The sequence below is a fragment of the Microcaecilia unicolor genome, chromosome 2, assembly GCF_901765095.1.
Source record: "Microcaecilia unicolor chromosome 2, aMicUni1.1, whole genome shotgun sequence".
In the NCBI taxonomy this organism is placed as follows: domain Eukaryota; kingdom Metazoa; phylum Chordata; class Amphibia; order Gymnophiona; family Siphonopidae; genus Microcaecilia; species Microcaecilia unicolor.
In genome coordinates this window covers 407884863-407908339 of record NC_044032.1, presented here as the reverse complement: position 1 = coordinate 407908339, position 23477 = coordinate 407884863, and the positions used below count along the sequence as shown (strand labels likewise).

The 23477-nt window shown below is 42.8% G+C and overlaps 1 protein-coding gene across 2 annotated transcripts in view; it reads left to right on the top strand.

Annotated features, from left to right (window-relative positions):
* GPRIN3 (GPRIN family member 3) overlaps positions 1 to 21840 on the top strand; it is a 160735-nt gene extending 138895 nt beyond the window's left edge. For both annotated transcript variants that reach the window (XM_030190688.1, XM_030190689.1), the window contains exon 2: positions 18770 to 21840. In XM_030190688.1, the coding sequence (XP_030046548.1) occupies positions 18863 to 21004 (2142 nt within the window). In that variant the 5' untranslated portion in view covers positions 18770 to 18862 and the 3' untranslated portion in view covers positions 21005 to 21840. The remainder of the gene's footprint in view (positions 1 to 18769) is intronic.
* Positions 21841 to 23477: the final 1637 nt, after the last annotated feature.

The following is a 23477-nucleotide window of genomic DNA, read 5'->3' as shown; positions in this document are numbered from 1 at the left end:
TTCACTCAATGAGTAGTTAAGCTCTGGAACTCTTTGCTGGAGGATGTGGTAACAGCGGTTAGCGTATCTGGGTTTAAAAAAAGTTTGGACAAATTCCTGGAGGAAAAGTCCATACTCTGCTACTGAGACAGACATGGGAAGCAACTGCTTGCCCTGGGATTTGTAGTATGGAGTGTTGCCATGATTTGGGTTTCTGCCAGGTATTCGTGACCTGGCTTGGCCACTGTTTGGAAAACAGGATACTGGCCTAGATGGACCTTTGGTCTGACCCAGTATGGCTACTCTTATGTTGTTATGCTCTGAAAAATTACAATTGAGCAATACATTTCTCAAAATATTTTCTAATATATAAACTTCATTTCATTGTAAAATCATTTCTCTACTAACACTATAAGCTGACCAGTACTTGTGCTTGAAAACAATCACTGCAGGTTCCTTTCTCATAGAATCTAGCTTTTGCCTGCCACAAGTTTGACTAAAACGCTGCATCTTCATCATACCTAACAGAGCCTGGAGATTCTTTAGAATCCCCCAAGTAGTATCCAAGCAAGAATATATATAAGAATTTAACTAATGAAAGACTATATTTTACCTCCAAGCAAAATAGCCTCTGCACACATGCTCCTCAGCTCAGGAGCGACTAGGGGTCACACCTGCCTGATTACACCCCTAGTCCACTAAGGGTTGTAAAATAGGCCCAAGGGGGGGGGGAGGCATCTCCTGTTCAAGGGGGAGGGAGGGAGACAAAAAGGACAAAGCACACATTTTCAGCTTCCACTGAAAACCATGGTGGTAGCCTTTTGGACGAAACTGAGCAGAAAAAGGATTTTGGGCCAGTTTCGGCACCATTACTGAAACCGAAATTCGGTCGGCCTCTAGGGTCATCATTAATTTATCCAAATCATCGGCTAGTCTGAAAAGGTTTCCAGTCTGTGTAAAAGTGCACAGGGCTCCGCAGCACATGTATGCAGCATTCTCAGCATAGTATTTAGGTGGGGGAGTAAAACAGTGTGTACACATGGGATTTTCAAAAGTATGTGTGCTATTTTTACTCTCCCTCTTCATTTGTCCTCCCACATGGATTGTAGGTGCAAAGCATGTGGATGCTTTAGCATGCATTATTTACACTATCTAATATTCAGAGAGACGCTACCTGGGTAGGTTCACTTTGAAAATTAACTACAAATTATGTGCAGTATATTTGAAAATTTCTCCCTGTAATTTCAGAGGATATCTTTGACGATCTCACTGAGCACTGAAAGGGTGGTGGTGATGGGGGGGGGGGGGGGGGGGTCACTGTCATATCTTCAAGGCTGATATCCCAGTACAAAAAAAAAATGCAGACAGCGGTATGCTGTTTTATTTACCAGGTGCATATAAATTCTGTTTGCATTTAAAAGCTGATCACTAAGAAATAATGTCCATGAAACATTGAAGAGGTAGAGAAACATTTTACATTTGCTTACACATTTTTTTGACTATACAGCAAGGGGTGGATAATTAAAATCATGCGTTTGCAAAATAGATACATTAAGTAGCTTGATGCATAATTAATGGAATTTTTCAAAAGCATGGTGAACTAGTTTTTATACAGTGCATGATTTTTTTGATGAGTGATTAAATAAGGGAACACACATTTGAGTCAGTATATACTTGCCTTATGGGAAGTTTTAAAGAGGAGGAATAGGGAAGACCATAGAACAGATGGTTGTACAAAGACCGTCTAACTCTTCAGAACAAGCATATAAACTGATTAAAGACAGCTTCAGTTCATAAGTTCCCTGGGGTGGAGATCTAATATGTGGAAGGTCCAGAACATCACCCCGTCTCACAAGAGAGCTGATGAGAGGGCCTTTAAAAGCCATAGTTTAGGATGTGCAAGTTGGGAGAGCCATGATGGGCATAGGTAAAGGGGAATCCCTGGGCCACAGTGCCCAGGAAGGATTGGATACCCTGGCAAAGAGAGAGTGGAGGAGTTGTTACGTAGAGGATAGGAAGGTAAGGTCATGCCAGATTGTAAGTGGGTTCAGCTGCACACAAGGCAAATTATATAGGGGGCCTTTCCTCGCAGGGTGGAGTTAGGCAAGGCAGTAGGTTGGGTGCCAGCTTAATAATGGGGAATTTGGTGTTGGCAAGGACAAGGTTATGGGCCTGGGTGCATTTGTTCCAAAAAGCGCCAAAGAATTGTTAAGGGCAGGGCAGGATCAGTGATAGTTTCATAATAACTGGCGGGGGGGGGGGGGTACCACTGAGCAAATTGGAGGGGAGAAATAGACCTTGAGTTTAACTAACCATCAGATTATCCCAACTGACTCTGTACCACGCATCTTATGATACACTCAATAAACATGCATTAGAACTTTCAACTAACGTAGCTATGATGCTAAAGATTTTGTACAATACAACTCCTCTTATTTTGTACAATACAACTCCTCTTATTGACCTATAAGTGCATTCACTCTGCAGCTCCTCAGTACCTCTCCACTCTCATCTCTCCCTTCATTCCTCCCCGGGAACTCCGTTCACTGGGTAAAAATCTCTCTTATCTGCACCTTTCTCCTCCACTGCTAACTCCAGACTCCGTTCCTTTTATCTTGCTGCACCATATGCCTGGAATAGACTTCCTGAACCAGTATGTCAAGCTCCATCTTTGGCCATCTTCAAATCTAAGCTAAAAGTCCGCCTTTTTGATGCTGCTTTTAACTCCTAACCCTTATTCACTTTGTTCAGAACCCTTATTTTATCATCCTCACTTTAATATTCCCGTGTCTCTTGTTTGTTCTGTCTGTCTGTCTGTCCTAATTGGATTGTAAGCTCTGTCGAGCAGGGACTGTCTCTTCATGTTCAAGTGTACAGCGCTGCGTACGTCTAGTAGCACTTTAGAAATAAGTAGTAGTAGTTACCATATAGCTGAGGTACCAAGAGCAGATATATGATGGTAACAAGAGACATAAGTACATAAGTATTGCCGTACTGGGACAGACCAAAGGTCCATCAAGCCCAGCATCCTGTTTCCAACAGTGGCCAATCCAGGTCACAAATACCTGGCAAGATCCCAAAAAAGTACAAAACATTTTATACTGCTTATCCCAGAAATAGTGGATTTTCCCCCAAGTCCAATTTAATAATGGTCTATAGACTTTTCCTTTAGGAAGAGTTTTAAAAAAAGTTTGGATGGGTCAATCTACAATAAATTCAGAAAGAGGTAGTACAGTCGGGGGGTATATCATGCTGATGGTGGGATGTTCTCGTGCCAGGTAGGTGCAGTGGTAGAGATGGCTCACTGCGTAAGGGTACAAGCTCCTACTCAAGGATGTGGGAGGTTGAAGTCCCCAGCCAGGGGTTTCCAGTGGGTGCAGTAAACAGGGTACACCCCACACCACCGTGCAATGTTCTCATACAGGTGACACAGGCGAGGGCAGAGCAAATGGCCATTTTACATCACGTGGACAAGCAAATGGATTTGCTTGGTAATGGCTGCCAGAATACTCTGGGTGTCAAGCATGGAAGTGCATCGTAGGAGGCAGCAGATGTGCATAAGGTCAAGGCAAAGTAACCAGAAAATAACTATCAATAAGGGCAAAGTAACCAGGAAGCTATTAATAAGAGTATCATCCACTGTGGAGACAGGAATTGCTAGGGTGTTTCCAAGGGCCCCGATGACTGTTCAAAGTGCTGCCAACTGGGCTCACAGACAGAGCAGCCAGAGCTAGACCTTTAAAAGGCTGTGCAAACAAAGTGGGACATGTACATCTGAAGGGTCTGGGATGCTATTCATCACCAGCTGATAAATATGGACAAATGTTAGGATGGTGTACACCAGTCAGCCAGGTGGACTGATTTAGTCAATGGGATTCAGCAATTTTTGTGAACAAGATCACCGCTTCATGGGGTGCCTAGTGGCGGGTATGAATTGCTGCACCTGGAATGTGGCAGATATCCAAGCCTTAAGTCCATCCAATAGGGACAAGTAAGGCCTGGACGGCCAGGTGGAGATGCATGGGAAAAGGATGTGAACTAGCACCAGATGGCAGCCCTAGCCACTGTCCTAGCTGGACTGGCCCCAGAAGGCAAGCTGGGGTGCACATGGAAGGAATGGCCAAGTTATTTGGCTCAGGTAATGTCATAGATGTACATCCAATAAACCACGATCTTGTAACTCCAAGAATGAAGTGTGTGCAAGGAATTATTGTGGCATGGGTGTAGAGGGAGCTAAATGCCATCAGAGTTAGGAAAAGTATCTTTAAACCAAGTGAAAGTGAGAAGTTTTGTATGCATTGGTCACCGAGGATATAAAGTGTACCCACAAGAACCAAAATTGAACGCTTTTGCTTTCTGTCTTTCTAAGTAGGAAAAATAGAAGACTGGATTGATGTTTCAGTATGATCAGAATGCCTAACTATGAAAGTAGCCTTAGGCCAATTGCCAAACTACTCTGGTGGATAACCGGATTAAGCCTTTCTGGGGCCCAAGCAGCTGAATTAGAAAAACTTGGCTTGGGTTTGAAACCAAGACTGTCATAGCTGCTGCACTAGAGGATTAGGAACAGAAATGTTCTTTGTTCAGTGACTGCACTACAAGTAGTTACTTATAAGCCCTTAAGTTGGTATTTGGATATTGCTATTAATAAAGCCAGTCCACACCAGATCTGGTAAACAGATGCCTTCAGACTGTACAGGAGAGCTTAGAATGTTGACCAGCATGGAGCCTCCCTCAACATAACATCTCATAACCTCAAGGGGCCTAACCTGTACAAAGCTTTTTGTAGTTACTACACGGTAATTGCATAACTTCTGTGTTAACTGTAGAGGATAGTGCCACGTTGATTTTTGCTGGTGTTCAGCAACACTGTCCCGTTAAATGCTACTTTCAACAGAAGCCTTCCCACCCAGTTAAATCCCCCTGAATATTGATCAGGCAGACAGTAAGAGCACATAAAGACCATATTGGCCCATCCAGTTCTGTCTATTCACATGAACTACTAAGTTCTACAATCCCTTCCTCTCCTTTAGAGATCCTCTCAGTTTGTCCCATGTTTTCTTTAATTCAGATACAGTAGTCATCTCCACTGGGAAGCAGTTCCACGCATCCACTATCCTTTCCATACAGAAATATTCCTTGTCATCAAGCAGATGAAGCCATTACGTATGGGTTGTGTCCATCAACCAGCAGGGGGAGATAGAGAGCACTCAACTTTTCACAGTGCCTCATGGCCAGCCAGCTCCACTGCCTCTTCAGTATTCTCTATCTCCCCAAGCAGGGTGGCTGCAGCTTTTTCGAGCTCCATCAAAAATCTGCCTGGGGGTGGCTCCTGGCTTGCCAGTTGTTAGCCGGGGTGTTAGAGGCTATATTAGCTTCACTTTGAAGGCACATAGGTTAGCCCTTTCCCTGCCTTACCCATGCCTCCGTGGATGTGGACATATTAGCTTGCTTTTCCCTGACCTTTCCCACTCAGTGGATGCAGGCACATTGGTTCGCCTTTCTCTGCCTTTCCCACTCATCTGTTCTTCCAAAACATACATATTCAGATCTCCGTGTACTTTATGACAAAAAACACTGACCTTTTTAGTAGCCACCCTCTGGACTGCTTCCTGTTTATTATTCTTTCCAACAGAACAAAAATTGGAAAGAATTAAACAAAAAGGGTCCAGACTGTCCATCTGTCTGTCTGGAGGCAAAATAGTTCTCCAAAAATGTATCCAAACAAGTGAAACTTGGCATGTGGGAAAAACCATTAATAAAAAGACATGTTGAGTCCAATAATGATTAGATCGGATTGGAGGTCCAGAGAAATAAGCCCCCCCCCCCCCCCCCCCCCCGTAAAAAAAATGGCCCAATGCATTTCTGTGGGAGATGCAGTTAGAGCTTTTGTAGCACAGAAACTTACAGTGAAACATTACAGCTTTAGGCAATTACTCCTTTCAATCTGCCTCACCCTGGTCTCCACTCTCCCAACCTCCTAAACTGCCCAGCCCCCCCCCCAAAAAAAAAAAACACTCCCTCACCACACAAATTGTCCCACTACAAAAAACAGCCACCCCCCAAAAAAATTACTCCCCCCACCAAAACTACTCTTCCCCACAGCTACCCCACTACCCTGCAAGTTGCCCCATCCTTAAAATGTACCCCCACAACTCTTTCCCCACCCTGGAAAATCTACCCCCAACCGCCTCATCACCTTGCAAACTGCTCCCATTCCCCTAACAGTTCCCGCAACTTCCCTTGCACCCCACAAACTGCCCCACCCCAAAAATTACTCTCTACCACACCTGCCTCATCCTCCAAAAAATATATACCCCACAACTCTCTCCTGCCCCTCAAAGCTACCCTCTGCAACTCCACCACCATGCTGCAAACTTCTGCTTCTCCCCCACAGCTGTTTCCCACAAACTTCCCTAGCCATCCCCACAGACACAACACATACAGAGCAAGCACAGACACACATACATGGATTACAAATAATTCCCTAACTGCTTTACTGCATTTTAAGTTATTCAGATATATATTTCATTTTCTTTGATATTTTTTCAGGGGAAACTTTGTGACTGAATTGTACTGCCAACAAATATCTGTTGCTGTGGACAGAGCTAGATTACGACACTGGCACACTAAGAACTTCTACTTTTTAGCTGTAAAATTTAGGGGAGCCCTGTCAGATGTGCTCAGGACTCAGGAATTTAGGACTGACAACTGTGTGGCCTTCAACAGCTGCAGCACACAAATACAGATTCACAGTAACACCTCCGTTACGGAATTGTACCTTTCCAAAAGTCCTCCCTTATCGCCTCTTCCTGTCACAGAACACTGGGGTGCCAAAACTGTATCCTGTCCATAATGATGTCATACAAGTGGACAGAGTGGGAGCGTGATGGGAGCACTTGGGGGGTGTGTCACACACAGTGTATTTTGAACTTGTGATGATCCTGCTTCATTGTGGCTGCTCAGCGAAATAAGTTAATTGGACTAGTATGGCAAGACCTACAGTTAGAAACCACGTCTGCTTTTGTGGCAAGGGACCATATCTACTACTACAAACTTTAAAGAATCATTGAAAATGTCAGACAGCATCGCCTCAATACCCTCAGATGTAACCCAGCTGGCCCCATTGGTTTGTTTACTTTTAGTTTAGCTAGTTCCTCATGAAAGTCTTCTGAAAATCATTTGGTATCTACCTCACTTCAATTCTTATATCTGTCTTTTTTTCTTTTTTTTTTTGTGGTCCTGCGCCCAGTCCTTCATCTGTGAATGCAGAACAGACATATTTGTTAAGCAGTTCTGCTTTATCCTCATAAGCTTCTACATATTCGTCTTCACCCTTAAACCTCACAATGCCACTTTTGCACTTCTTCCTATCACTAATGTATCTACCAATCAATCTTGTCTCCTCCGTCATTTTACAGTATATATTCTATATTTTCTTCTATTTGTATCTTTGCTTTCCTGACTATTTTACCAGCTTCTCTTTGCTTTTCCAGATACGGTTGCTTGTCTTTGTCTCTTGTAGTTTATGAAGGCTAACCTTTTTTTCCTTTACCTTTCCAGCCAATTTCAAGGACCATAGTGGCCTCCTTTTCCTCTTACTTGCATTTACTTTCCAACAAAAAGATTTGTTGCCCTTAAAATAGCACCTTTCAGTTTTGCCCACTGCTTTTCTACTTCCCCCCAGATGTTCCCATCCAGCTAGCAGTTTCTTTAGGTACTAGTAAAAAAGGCCCGTTTCTGACACAAATGAAACGGGCGCTAGCAAGGTTTTCTTCGGAATATGTTTGAGAGAGTGGGTGCGAGTGTGTCTGTGAAGAGAGTGTGTGTGATTCTCTTCTCTCCCCTGCCCTCCCCCTCCAGCCACCCAGCGATTCTCCTCTCTCCCCTGCCCCCCCCCCCCCCCCCCCACAGCCACCCAGCGATTCTCCTCGCTCCCCTGATTACCTCCGTCGACGCGGCGGCATCATTGAGAGCCCTGCCCATCTCCAGCCTTCCCTTCAAGTTCGTTCCCTCAGAGTCCCGCCCTCGCGGAAAGAGGAAATGACATCAGAAAGCGGGACTCTGAGGGAACGAACTCAAAGAGAAAGCTGGAGACGGGCAGGGCTCTCAATGATGCAGCCGCGTCGACGGAGGTAATCAGGGGAGCGAGGAGAATCGCTGGGTGGCTGGAGGTGAGGCAGAGGAGAATTGCTGGGTGACTCGGGAGAGACCTGTGAAGTGACGCATGCGCAGAAGAGCTGTGCTGTTCTGCGCATCCGCGGCATGTTGGTCACAGCTCATTTATATAGTAGGATTCCTCCATCTTGACAAAGTTAATTTTCTTGAAGTCTAGGATCCTCACTTTTGAATGAATTTACTATGTGCATGGCCTAGTATTGAACCACAGCACCCAGTGATCACTGAATTCCAGATGACTGGCCACTATTACATCAAAAACATTCTCCCCATTTATAAGCACCAGGTCCAGTATGGGACCATTACAAATTGCCAGAACAGTTTGTTTTATGTTTGTTTATTTTTCCTGTAGAGAATCCAAGATCTCCCTATTTCTAGACACCGCCACAGTCGGGAAGCAGATTGAAATCATCTATCAGTAGTATTTCTCCTTTCAGAGCAGTATTGTGAGTGTCTTCAATTAAAGTTCTGTCCACTTTTTCTGCCTGTGAAGGAGGTCTATGTATCACATCAATAATAATAGATGTTCAATTCCCTCTTTCCAGATTAATTCACAGTGCCTTGTCCTTTCCTCGTAAGTTCTAGAACTCTGTTCCTTTACTATTATCTTGCACATAGAATGCCACTCCTCCTCCCTTTCTTCCTACCCTGTCTTTCCAGAATAGATTATAGCCCAGTATAACTATATCCCAGTCATGATTCTCTGAATGGTGCCTCCTCCTGCATTATGCGATTAACTTGGAAATTACTTGTGTGCTAACTGCTAACGCACCGGATTAACTGTCAGCGCAATTACCAAATAAATAGCTAATGCAACATAGTAAATAGGGGTCTAAGAGAGCAATATACATACTGTAAGCCCAGACACCTCAGCACTGGTTTTGACTTCCACCAGTCTCAAGAGGCAATAATTTTACCGATTTATCTCAGATTTTTGTAAACTGTGACCTAAGTAGGGAAAGGGTCCTTTGCGTGTACTTGCATGCATAAAAGACCCCAATTGTATTTGCAAACAGTCTTTCACAGGGATGGGCAACCTACTTCCCGACAATTTTATGTGGCCTGCAAGCAGATCGCCACTCTCCCTTCTGGTCCTGTGGGACTGAAGGAAAGTACCTGGCCCAGGTCAATACCAGTGATTAAATTCTGTCCGCAGGAGCCTTGGTGCCACATATGCAAAGGCCCTGTTGGTCCCACCCCTACCGATGTATACACAATGCGTATAGAATGCATCAGAGGGGGCAGGACAAGCAGGGTTTTTATGCATGTGACGCCAAGGTTCCTTCGCGCCGAAGGTAATCACCGGTAACTCAGCGGGCTTGGCCAGGTACTTTTCTTCAGTCTTGCAGGACTGGCAGGGAGGGGTGAGGTCTGTTTATGGTAAGACAGAGAAAGACAAGGGGTGATGGGGGGATAGTGTAACTGCGGTCCCTAGAAAATTGTTTAATATGTAGCAAAACCTGCTCCTAGTCACTTTAAAGCAGTGGTTTCCAACCTAGTCTTTGGAGGACCCCCAGTTAGGTTTTACAGATATCCATAGCGTGGTCTCCTTTGAACCTAGTGCCTTGCTACCATGGTCAGGGTACCCTTTGGGGATTTTTGTGATCTGTAATCAAAACCTGCTCTTGGTCATTTTCCACCCGATTTTCAAAACGATTAAAGCAGGCAGGAGAGGTAACTGTCCCGTTAAATCGCTTGTTTGCGGCTGAAGGCTGCTACTCAGCAGCACGTAACCGGTTAGCACTGCTGCATATTCGTGGTCAGCTCGTTTGCCACAATCAGCTAACTTGTGGGTGCTCCAGGGATGGAATTGGCACTTATGCAGTTAAGGGCTGATCATCCCTTGACCACATAAGATAACTGCTTAAATTGGGCCGCTTAAATAGCAGTCCTATCTTTAAGTGGTTCAGCTTATGTGGTCAAGGACTGAATATTGTACTTAACCGCATAAGCTTTAGCGGCCAACCTAGAACCTGATATTAAATGCTGGTACCTGGACATGGCCTGTAATTGAATATCCAGAAATACAGCCTACGTCGGACATAAAAACGCTGACTGCCACTGGCTGAACACCGGCCGGTTCAAATATATCTGACATGAATTTTGAGCCTTCCAGTTAAATGGTCCAACTAACTCAGGGGAGTTCCTTATTTGGCCTTGTTGGGTCGAACTATGAATCTTATATTTGACTTCTATGAAAGGAATATGGTAATTAAAATCAGTGACAGGACATTTATGGGGTCAGTTCCACTATTATGCAATTCTTTCCTTGTCCATTTATGTCAGAAATTAAGTTGTGTGTTTAACAGCGCTGCGTAACCCTAGTAGCGCTTTAGAAATGTTAAGCAGTAGTAGTAGTTTAAGAAAACTATCAACTTGGACTTGATCCCTGCTTTTATTGCTCGTGTTTAAACCAGAGGGGCCATTGCAATAAAGAGCACTCCGAAGCACAGTACCAGAGAGAGTCGCACAAATCCAGAAATATTTACCCTGAAGAAAAACTAAAGCAGTCGCAACTGCCCAGAGAACCTGCAAGTCCCGAGAGAGAGAGGTTTACTGGCCTCCTCAACCATGAAACAAGGAGTGATTCCCTACGAGAAGGCTAGGACAGCTGAAGGAGTAGGGAAGGGATATGTAGGCCTAACCAAACAGACTGATCTCCAAAGGTAGTAGTAAAATTTAACTTTCTTGAGGAATCAGTCTGTAATATCTGGTTTGGCCTACATCCCTTCCCTGCCTCCTCTGTCGGGGGACAGTGTCAATCGGGGTGCTGTTGGCTGCCAGTAAGGGTAGTTGAACAAGTCCTTTGGCATCAATGCTGGTTGTCATCCAGCTGACATCACTGAGTGGGGTCAGAAAGCAAAACTCTGGGGAAGTCTTGTTTACTTTTTAAAATCTTGTATGGTCATTGTCTTGAGTATCTTGTTCCTTATAGGTTCTCGCAGGACCCGCGGGGATATAATTAGATTGACACACTTGGAAATTCAACCAGAAATATTTACGCCTGACGTGACCACATTTCGCCAAAGGCTGCTTCACAGGCAAAACTAAAAAGGCACAGTCAAACACACACCTCTCTAGAGAAACAATCTAGGCATAAGTATTTCTGGTTGAATTAAAAGTTCTTGCTACTGCTTTTCATGTGTGTTGGTCTGCGGTTTGTTCTGCTGTGCTTGCATCACAGATCTTCTGCCTCTCCTGCTTTTTTCTACAATTAGACTGATCCATATGAACAAATTTTCAGTTCCTTTACTGTCTTCCTTGAAGCTTAATTCTTCCTGTAAAAAGCTAGTTTTGCAGCAATTATATCTTGGAATTGTAGGCAAACTGACTTAGAATGGAACGGGATTATTTGAAATTTTGTAAAAAAAAAAAACAAACGAGCTATTTCAGAAACATTTTAACTAATAGATAGCAGTCTTTGTTTAGGTTAATGATTTGAAATTATTTTGTAAAATTTTGCTAATGTTAATTTTTGCTTTGTAAACTGTTTCAAGCCATTGGTTGCTACAGTATATAAAAACCATTATGTTATGAAAGTCACAGAAACCCAGTTGTGTTTGTCCTGAAGAAAAGCAGATGCATCCACAAATTCTTGGATAACCTGAGAATCCCTAACACTATGACCTCTATTAAAACAGTTTAGTTAGATGAGCTGTTTCATCAGCTGAAAAAAAAAAAGACAGACATAATCCTTTGACTACTTGTTATTGTACAGTATACTCATTGAAAATCTAAGCTGCTGCACTGAAATGCTGGGCACAACCATTTCCTTTATTTTCAGCACTTCATATACCGCAAGTGATCCCTGAGTCGACTATGCGGTTTACAATTTCTATTACAGGTACTTTGCACTGTCCCTAATGGGCTCACAATCTAAGTTATATATATTGTACCTGGGGCAACGGAGGGCTAAGTGACTTGCTGAGGGTTACATGGAGCTGCAGAGGGAACTGAACCTGGTTTCCCAGGTTCTCAACCCATTGTATTATGAATACAGCTTTTTGTATTTGTCATAAAGGTTACAAGATTATCTAAAACTATAAAGAGTGGTGTGCAAGCAGTGCTTCCCAGCCATGTCCTGGAGACACACAATCTGCTTTCCAAGATAGCTGCCATGAATATTTATATACCCCGAACCTCCAATGTATGCAACTATATTTCATATATAATCATTATAAATATCCTGAAAACCGGATTGGTTAACATAACATAACAACATAGTAACATAGTAGATGACGGCAGAAAAAGACCTGCACGGTCCAAACTCGAGGACAGGGCCCAAATTGTCTTTACTCATAACAATGAGCTTCTCTGGCTGTGCTTCATTTCTTGAGGCTTGCTTCATGACTGAAAGCAGCCCAACACGGACAAGCTGTATAGCAAGTCCAGGCTCACATTTAACATAGTAAATGACGGCAGATAAAGACCTGCACGGTCCATCCAATCTGCCTAACAAGATAAACTCATTTTACATGGTATGTGAGAGTTTAATTTCCCCTTGCCATTCTCAGGGCACAGACTGTAGAAGTCTGCCCATGAGTCTTCTCTTAATATAGATGGCTTACTTTAAATGCCCTTTTTTAAACTGAGAAACTTTTAGTCACACATCTAAAATAAGATGTATTGGAAAATAAATTACATTATTTTAGCTTTTGTTTATGTACAAAAATCTCCTGAACTCAAATTCCACCATCCATTCTAATGATCAGATTGTCTGAAAAGCAGCAGCTGACTTTAGTCTTCCCTCTCTCTCTATCTCTAATTCTAATTCACTAAGCCCTGGCCAATTATTGCAATTTTAACTTAAGATGATTAGTGGATAAGGAAATGAAAGGAGAAACCCATTTCTGGATTACATCTCCAAATGAATAAAGTCGTGCGGTTGCCCCTTCAGACAATCACTGGATTGCTTATGATTCAATTACATTTTCTAATATTGTCATCTTTTGCTCATTTTCTTTACCCAGAGGGAAGACTGTTTTAACTCTCGCGAGCTAGTCAAGAAATCTGGGCACCTATTGGGACCTCTGTATAGAATGTTAGCTTAAAGGTCAAAGTTGCATCTAGATATTAGGTGTGAGCACTTAATACCAGCCATAGGGCTGACATAAATGCTCACACCTAGATTGCTGAAAAGTGCATGTAAATTGTAGTATTCTATACCCATGTATCTGTGCATCTTGTCCAGACTCCGCTCAAGTGTACACCCACCTTCAATACATACCATCATATTCAAGTACTTTTTTGTAGAATAGCACATAGCTGGAATATTGGCATTTATGCATGTATGTACATATTTAGGACCAGATTCAGTAAATGGCATTTAAAAATGGGTGCCGACTAACTTTAGGCGCCAGACTCACGCCTGCTGAAACTGATTCAAATGCTGGTGCTCAATTTAGACAGGCTGAGGCAGTATTCTAGAACTACACATGCACCATTTTGGAATGCCCCTGGCACACCCATGCCATGCCCCCTTTTGAGTTACATACTATTAGAGTTAGGCACGAAGCCTTATAACAGGGGCTTTCAACCCAGTCCTCGGGGGACACCTAGCCAGTCAGGTTTTCTTGATACCCAGTATGGTAATACTTATGTACCTACATAAGTACATAAGTAAAATTAGGCACAGCCATTAATGAAATAAATAGAAAGGACTATTTTACGGCCACAGTAAAAATGGCCTTAGCGCGCGGGAAAGATCCAAGTAAGGGCGCATTAAGTTATTTCTTACCATAGCTTAGTAAAAGAGCCCCTGAGTCTTCTCCTTGGATGCTGGTTTATCTCACCGTTTAGTACTGCAGTGGAATACATTATCCTTAATACATTTTCACACATTGTTCAATAAGGAGGTCATGCTAGATAGTTGTATGGCATTTACACAGGTAAATGGTAGTTGCAGATGTATAAATAGTGGTTTTATAATGCCGCTATTGACACATGTACATGTCATGGAATGAATAGATTGTAAAGCATGTTCTTCACATTAGAATATAAGAACAGCCATTCTGGGTCAGGCCAATGGTCCATCTAGCCCAGTATCCTGTTTCCATCAGTGGCCAATCCAGGTCACAAGTACCTGGCAGAAACCCAAATAGTGGCAACATTCCATGCTACCGATCCCAGGGTAAGCAGTGGCTTCCTCCATGTCTATCTCCATAACAGACTATGGACTTTTCCTCCAGGAACTTGTCCAAACCTTTTTTAAACCCAGATATACTAACTGTCATTACCACGTCTCAGGCAATGAGTTCCAGAGCATAAGTATTCTTTGAGTGAAAAAACATTTCCTCCTATTTGTTTTAAAGTATTTCCATGTAACTTCTTGGGCCGTTCAAAAACTGTGAGGGCAGTTCTGTAACTGGGCACTTATGTAGGCTTCCCAATCAAGATGTGAAGCCTTTTCTACAATGGAACCTCGTGCCTAGATTCTGTTCTAGAATACTAAGTAACCCAGTATCGGCATGCCTAATATTTAGGCGCCTGCACTTATGCCAGCTGTATGGCACAAGTGCAAGTGCCTAAGGGGCCCTTTTTACTAAGCCACAGTAGGCACTAGTGCATGCCTACCGCGCTCCAAAAAAGCACTGCCACAGTACATGCTAAGGCATTTCGTGGTAGTGTGCTGTTCAGCACCTGCTAATCCTATGGGCCATTACGGGCTTCGGCACTGAATTTCCAGGTTTGTAGAGCTGGCTAATGCATAGCTGGTTAAATCAATATTCAGCACCAAACTGGCTATGCATAAAGATAGGACTGACTTTTATACGGTCCTATTTACATGGTTACCTTGGCCAGTTAGGTGCTGAATATTGGCACTTAACTGGCCAAGTGCTGACTCCTCCCCCAAAACACTCCTGTTAATGACTGGTTGGCTGTGAACAAGCAATTTAACTGGCCAGAAGCCGTTACTGGCCAATTAAATCACTTTGAATATTGATCCATCTGTGTTGAACAGAGAGCCCTTTTTGTAAAATACTCAGAGAACAGTGAACCTTCTAAGGTGATCGTTACAATTACGAGCTAAACGTCTTAGGCAAAATGATGCCACATGTGTTTTAATGTGTTTGGTTCAGCTGAAAATCTCAGAATGCGTTTCTGCTTTCATCTCTCCCAATCAGTTATTTTTGTAGTAATATCACAGTTGAGAAATCAAGAATGATTTGTTAAAGACTGAAGTGTGGATTTTAGGGATTCTGCAATGAATGTGCATGAGATAGATTTAGATATGCTGCCTTTGTTGTGTACAAATCTATCTCATACACCTGTATTTTAGATATCCTAAAAACCAGACTGGGTATACTCAAGGATTGGCTCGAGAAGTGCTGTGATACATTAAATGCTACAGATTTATTCTGTATCAAATCCAGAAGAAAACCATCTTTGCCTGGTAAATACAGGTTAGAATGCCATGCCTGTCAGGTTTTGCTAGGGTTACCATATTTGCCATGAGAAAAAAAGAGGACACAAAATGTCATTCGGGCCTCTTACTCTCGGCGCCGCTTCAAAGTGGTTGCAAGAGCTCAAGCAGTGTGGTCTAGTGACCTCTTTGGGGTAGAAAGGAGCCTCCTCTTTCCTACCCAGTGTGGCTGCAGACCTCTTACTTCTGGCACCACTTCAAAATAGCTACTGAGTGTTCAAGTGGCGGCCTTGCGAGACTTCTGCGGAAGTCTCGCAAGGCCACCACTTGAACACTCGGTAGCCATTGAAACTGCGCCAGGAGCAAGAGGTCTGCAGCTGCTCTGGGCAGGAAAGAGGGGGGGATTCTTTTCTGCCCCAAAGAGGCCACTAGACCACCAGGGCACAATAATGAGGTAGGGAAGGATAGGACACGCTAAGGCCCGCCTGCTCGCAAACCCAGACAAACGGGCAGGCTGGCAAAACCTGCCTGGATGCCCCGCAGTGTGCTCAAAAAGAGGGCATGTCCGGGTAAAACCGGATGGATGATAACCTTAGGTTTTGCCTTGCTATAGGGTGCCATACTCAGGCTCAAAGAGGAAGGAAGACTACTGTTAACTCAGAAGCCTCCTTCCAGTCTGACTCATCTAGGCCAGCCTTCTGGAGAGGAGGGAAGGAGCAGAGATTGTTAGAAAGAGAAAAAAAACAAAATTAATGTGGTGCTACTTGGAAGTTATTTTATGACTTACTAAAATAAATTGTTCTAAATACTGAGCACATATCTTTCCCATACATACATGAGGTCCAATTCAAGCTTTGAGGCCAGTGTACTAGAGTGTGCAGAACTGTACCCAGGCCACTTCATACACTAAATTGACAAGCTTGCGCATTCTGAGGCTGATGTAATAAGCCGTGCACTGAGCTTCAGCACACTGTATTCTAAAGCATATGCTGAAAAAACTTTTATTTCTAATGTAGAAAACTAATGGTATGCAAATTACCTTGTGTTAAAAAAAAATGTGCACTAAGGAAAAAAACAATAGCATTCCATTGTTTAGAGCAATGCTTCTCAACCTGGTCCTTGGAGCATACCCAGCCAATCAGCTTTTCAGGATATTTACAATGAATATTCATGACAGATTTGCTTGCACTGCACTGCCTCCATGGTATGCAGATCTATCTCATGCATATTCATTGTGGATATCGTGAAAACCTGACTGGCTGGATATGCCCTGAGAAGCACTGGTTTAGGTTATTGGGTGTAAGGTATCTCCCTTCCTGACAGTTTGTGGGCAGTAATTGGTTCATGCACTGACAAGAAGTGAGGATAAAAGCCCACCAAAAAAATCTGGGCTGGTTAGTGAGCCCTGGACCTCTTGATCCCACCCCACAATCGTTCTCAGGTGCCTCAGTGGACTCCAGTCTCCTGACCCTCTTACCAACCTCTGGAGTTGAGATGTATTAATAATGTCCACTCATTCTTCTTTCAGTACCACCATCTTTCAAAGTGGCAGTGTCTAACCGTTACCAGTGTATATGGGACATAATGCTAGGGGTCAGACTATCAAGAAAGAGGGAAAAAAATGTCCCTTAAGACTGTCTAGTTTAGAGCACTGGGGGCCTGAGCACATGGTACTGGAGGCTCTCAAAGAGCCTCCATTGCTGCCTCACCCCGCTCCCTATGCGCTACCCAGTGTCACATTACAAAATGACAGTGTCTGGCCCCTAGTGGTACATTAGGATGCAATGCTAGGGGTCAGTCTGCCAACTAAGGGAAGTGTTCTCTTATTTGGGGATCTCTGTCAAATAAGGGACGCACTACCTTATTAGGCAGACTGACCCCCTACCAGTGCATTCTGATGTATCACTAGGGGTCAGGCACCACCAGTTTGGAAGATGGCAGCAGAACAAATGGCTGTCTACCTAGGACCAAATAGGTATTTGTTGGTCCACAGGGATAGGGTGCCACAGCACTGGAGACTCTCTGATCGAGGGCCTCCCTATGTTGGGTGCCCTTATCCAGGGTGCCCAAGCCAAGGATGGTTTGGCCTGGGGCACCCTGGTCCATCTAGCTCCCAGGAATGCTGTGGTGGGGGCGGAGAGTGGAACGATACATCAGATGAGCTGGAGTAAAGATTCAGCGCTCTAAAGAGAGTATAAAACTGTGCCAAAATTTGTGCAGTTGTTTTGGCATTTTACATGCCTGCTGTGCTATCATTTATTGCAGTGCTAGTACTTTTGATTTTTCTGTGCTAAAAAAATTGACTACATCAGGAATAAAATGAATGCTGGAAAACTGAGTAAACTGCTGTGCTTCAAAGTTAACACTGCTTAGTACATCAGCCCCTTGGTGGGATAACCAGAACTAGTTGCCTTTTAATGTATAGCATTTAGCCAATAACTTAATTCACTGATGTTGGAATACCTCCAAAACAATCTGGACTTAAGCAATAGACAGTTTTAGCAGCAAAATAATAATAAATAATATTATTCACTAGAAGATGCCAAATCAGTCAACTAAATGCCTTTTCTTTTGGTGTCTCAAAACTCAAATATGGGGGTTGACCTACAGTTGCAGACAAGGAGGTAGATGTAATAAAATAGGCAGAACTGCATGCATTATTTCCATTTTAGCATGTCTTATTATGCTGCTGGGATTTATATGCAAATAATCCTTGCAACATAGCAAGTATAGGTTCTGAAAGAAATGTTTTATAAAATCTAATTACACTTCCTTAATATATAGTTACTTTTTTGTGTGTGCAAAACATTGTCAGATAACATCAAAAATCATAATCATACCCAAAGTAATAGTTATTCTCTTATACAGCATAACCACAAATAGTGTTGCTTGTTTTTTTTATTGTAGGCTAGAACCACTGGTTATTCCTGATCTGTAATGAAATTTGAATTGTTGTTGATGGGAGTGAGGCACAGCGCTTTGTGTTTAACGTTCTGGGTCTATTTGAATATCATTTTGCCTTAGGTTAGAATAAGACAACCATCTTTGAAGAGGGCCCTTTTATGTTTTATGAATGTTTCATTGAATTTCAGTTGGGAGGTGGTGGATGAATTTAGAAAGTTCAGTAAGGATGTCAAACATCTTACAGTAGTAGAAAGATTGACGTGATAGCAGCAGCTGAAAGATTTCATAGCTGTTGTTCACAATCTGCTAATAATCCTTTTGCACTTATTTCCTTTTGTCTTTCAGAAACAGAGTCTGAGGATCTGCTTCTGGTGACATCGCTACTAGCAAAAGAGTGCTGACAGAGCCTGACGTGCGTCACAACACCAGGGCAGTTCCATGGGGACTGTACCAGATTCTCAGATATCTATCAAATCACCTGCAGTTACTACTTCTGAAGAAGAAGAAGAAGCTAGTCTTGGAGGCTTGCCGGTTGCTGATCACCCACACAGCCAGCCAGCCACAGATAAGAATAGTAATGGCATCTCTCTATCAGAGTCGAAACTCAGAGTACTTTGCTTGTTTGATCCAAACTGCAATACAGTTGAAGAAACCCCCATGGGTGAACAGATCTGTGGGCATAGTGGATGTGATGATGCTCACCAGACTGTGATGTCTTCTCTGGAGATTTCCGGCAAAGATGGAAAAATAAATGCTTTGGAACCAGAGCATTCTTATGAGCCACAGTGTAGCAACGACTCTGGAAAACAAACTATAATGAAGAGCACCTCATGTAAAGGTGCATCCAACCACTCCATTCAAAAAGACTTGTCAATATCCATTCCATCAGTGCAAAGTGAGTGTAACATCGGGATGGTACATCAGGCAGCTCTTGAGATGCCTAACAGTGTGTCTCAAGCAAATGCTGAACAAATGGAGCAAATAAAAACATCAGCAAAAGATGTCCTTATGCACGAGTCCACTCGGTTGTCTGCTCATGTGGTAGACTGTGAACTGGAGGGAACAGAGTTTTCCTCCAACCCGCCAAATAATTCAAAGACCTGCCCTGTTTCCAAAACTGTAACAGCGCAGGGTCTTGAGTCATCTCCACAACCCCTCTTAGTTCACGCACAGGTAACTTATAGTGCAGAAATGGATCAGCAAAAACAAGCCCAATGTAAAGAAATAGGTACAATGACAATTCAGCCTGAGATCTGGACTAGGCGGGATGTTGAGGTTCAGGCTGTAGCCAATGTAGAGAGCAAATCAGTATGCACCAGCCCAAGTATCCTTGCAGCTTATGTAAAAGAAAATCTTTCTTGTGATGCAAAAAAGAGTGGTTCCACCCAGAAGCAATCAGAACCGGCTGGCAACTTTTCAGCACAGAAAGAGTTCACTCAGAATGCCATATGCACTCCAAAAGCCTGCTTTCAAGCATCTGGCAAAACACATGCAAATACAGGAGAATCAACTGACATAGTCTGTACAACATCACCAGACGTAACAACGCATGACCATCAATGCCTGCAATTAGCTACGGACTCCCAGGAAACATGTAAAGGTGTGTCAGGAGATCAAGCAAACAGTGTTGTCATAGATGGCCATGGCACACCTCAAATTCAATTAGCTTCTCCAGCGTTTCCGAACGTGAAGCCTGTTTACCAAATTACCATTGAGACCAATAACCAACAAAATGAATGTCAAAATCTCTTGGGAATGAAAGATGAAGAATCTCAACTTAGAGCCAGTGATCCAGAAAGCAAGCAGCCACACAGCATTCACAATGAAACTGGGCTATCCGAGATAAGAGAAAGCAGTGTAGCTCTAAAGCCTTTCCAGTTCAGAGTAACTGATGAACTAGGAGCTACACAACCTCTAATCAGTACAGACACAAAGCCAAAGAACGAAGGTAAACCAGTTTCTCTGCATCTTGAGGCAGAGATAAGCAGCAATATTGGCGCAACTGGTGGCACTGCTGAGGAATTTCTTCAAGTTTTTGTCAGGCAAAAGCAAGATAGGCTCTTAGAGGACGAGGAACAATTAAAGAAGTCTAGCAACTTAAGCTTGCAGTCCAAAACGGCTTCAGATTCTAACCAGAATTCTGTGCCACATACCCCTAGGTTCAGAAAAGCCCGGGAAGATAAGAAGGAACAAAAGCTGAAGACCTCAGCCTCTGAGCAGCAAAAGCTCCATTCTGGGAAGAAGTCAAGCCCAAATACCGAGGCCAAAAACCAAGTGAAGCCATCCAAAAGGGTTAAGGATGTCGTCTGGGATGAACAGGGCATGACATGGGAAGTTTATGGTGCTTCCATGGATCCTGAATCTTTAGGGATTGCTATTCAGAATCATTTACAAAGACAGATACGAGAGCATGAGAAACTTATCAGGGCTCAGTGCAACCAGAACCGGAAGTCCATTTCCTCTGATACATCAAGTAAAAAGCTCAAAGGGAGACAGCATAGTGTGTTCCAATCAATTCTTCAGAACTTGAGGCGACCCAACTGCTGTGTCCACCCTCCCTCTTCTTCTGTGCTGGAATGAGAGGTTCCGGAAGCAAGATATATGTCTGTATCTATATCTGTCTATCTATATATATAGATATATATATACCAACAGTGGTGATGAAATCTTGGTATTTCCTTCAGGCTTATGCAGCAGCTGTATTATAGAGTATTTCCACAGTTGATGATTACACCGGTGTTGTTTTAAAGCACAAGCAAAAGTTTAAATCACTTGCCCTGGGGACCAGTTATCAGATATTTATCTTAATATAGTTAAGTCTAAAAATGTGTTTAAAAAGGAAAATTGTTTATATATTCAACGGTGTTTTATCACAGGTCTTTTAAACCCTTTGCATTCATGCTTACACCCTAAAGTATTATATGTAATAAGGACAGAGTTGTCTTTGTCGCACTCCCATGAGTCTGACTTCATAATGTCATCAATCAGCTTTTGAACCAGTTGTCATGCAGGCAAGCAACCACGTCGCCAGTCTTCTGCTCAAAGCCCCTGTTACCTGAAAGGAGATTCCCAGAAATCACTATAAGAAGTGAGTAAGGGAGGCTTTTAAGACTAAGGGAGATGATGGTTGGGGGGTCAGTTGAGGTTGAAGGAAGGAAGTGGCTTTGGGGAAAGACTGTGTCGGTTTTACAGAAAGAAAGGAATGAGTTGCAGAGGAGGGAAAGATGCAGAGTGAGGTTGCTGGGGGTGTACTGAGGGGGACAAATGAGCCCTTGTGATGGGGTACTGAGGGAAAGGTAGGGGAGGGGAAAGAGGATTGAGCACCGTACAGACAGACACACAGTATAACCAGTACCTTTGAACTATTGTGTATTCCATTATTGAGAGGGAATGGACTGTGTGTGTGTGCTACATTATCACATTCAGAACCCTTATTTTATCATCCTCAATTTAATATTCCCTTATCTCTTGTTTGTCCTGTTTGTCTGTCCTAATTAGATTGTAAGCCTGTCGAGCAGGGACTGTCTCTTCATGTTCAAGTGTACAGCGCTGCGTACGTCTAGTAGCACTTTAGAAATGATAAGTAGTAGTAGTAGTAATTTTTAAATGCTACAATCCTGTCTTGCATCATGGGCATTCGTCTAGATGTACAGAAAAGGGGAGCTTGTTAGAAACCAAATTCCATCTACGTATCTTTTGGCAACACTGCATTAAGTATGCTGGCCAGATTTGAGAACTGGACCAAAAAAAAAAAAAACTCACAATGAAACCCTCCACAATTGTGAGAATTTGCAGTAGCAAGCTTTGGGGCCCTTGAGGAAAAAGGATGCTTAGCCCTTAACACAGCATTAGCACAGGAAAACAGGCTACCGCAAAACGCATTAATGTGTTTTGCAGTATTTTGCACATGTTAAACTATTTTTTAAAAATATTTTTGTAGATGGGGTGTCTCATGGGCAATCGTGTGCTGTCCTGCTACCGCATCCTGATTAGTGCAGGCAACCCGGATAACGCAGAGTTAACGCGGGAGCACTTACTGCCTCTTATTTAGGAGGTGCTAAATGCTCACTTGTAAACTTTTTGTAGGTCTTGCCAGCTAATGGCATTAGTGCATGACCTGTAAAAAAAGAAAAAAAATGTAAGCCCTAAAAAGTGCCATGTTAAATCTGTTAGAAAGTGTTAAGCCCAGATTTCAGCCCACTTTAATAAATGGGCCCCTTTATTTAACATATTGCCAAATTTAAGGCTGATGCAAAAAGTGTTTAAAATTCTAAACTTGTACCAATAAATCTGCCAGTTAAAATGAAGTAGCACTAGGGATTTTTTCATCACAAAGAGTAATTGTCATTTTTTAAATAGCATTAAGTTAGGTCTTTGGAAACCAAATTTTCCCTTCGATTTTTTTTTCTGCTATGGCTGTTCTATATCTGAAGCTAGTATGTTGTTTGTCAGTTTGTAGTCTGTATGAAATAAATTTCTTGTTGTTAAAAATCGACAAAAACAATTTCTTCCTTTTTAATTCTGAATTTCCTCTTACCAAAGGAGATATAAGAATTTATGGGCCCTACTTACTAAGCCGCGCTAGCGTTTTTAGCGTGTGCTAAGCATTAGCTTACGCTAACCGTGTAGGTGCCCATAATATTCCTGTGGGCATCTACATGGTTAGTGCCTGCTAATTTGTAGCACGCGCTAAAATCGCTAGCACACCTTAGTAAACAGGGTCCTGTATTTGTTGTTCTCTTCGTGTATAGGTGAAATCTACACATTCTATTTGCATTTAAATCAGCAAGTTGCCAATTAAGCTTTGACAAACAAATTAAAAAATTTCTAAACTACATGTATTAAACCCATTTCTTTGGTGAAAATACGTGAAAGGCTAAGAAAAAAAAAAAGAACCCTGTTTGTCCTCCAGAGCTGTGAACTTGTATAACCTTTTCTAAAGTGCCAAGCAATGAGGCAAAGTCCAGCTTTCTCAAGGGCCCTTTTACTAAGCCACAGTAAAAAGTGACCCACGCTAGTTTGGATGCTAGTTTTGACATTAGCTCACACTGGG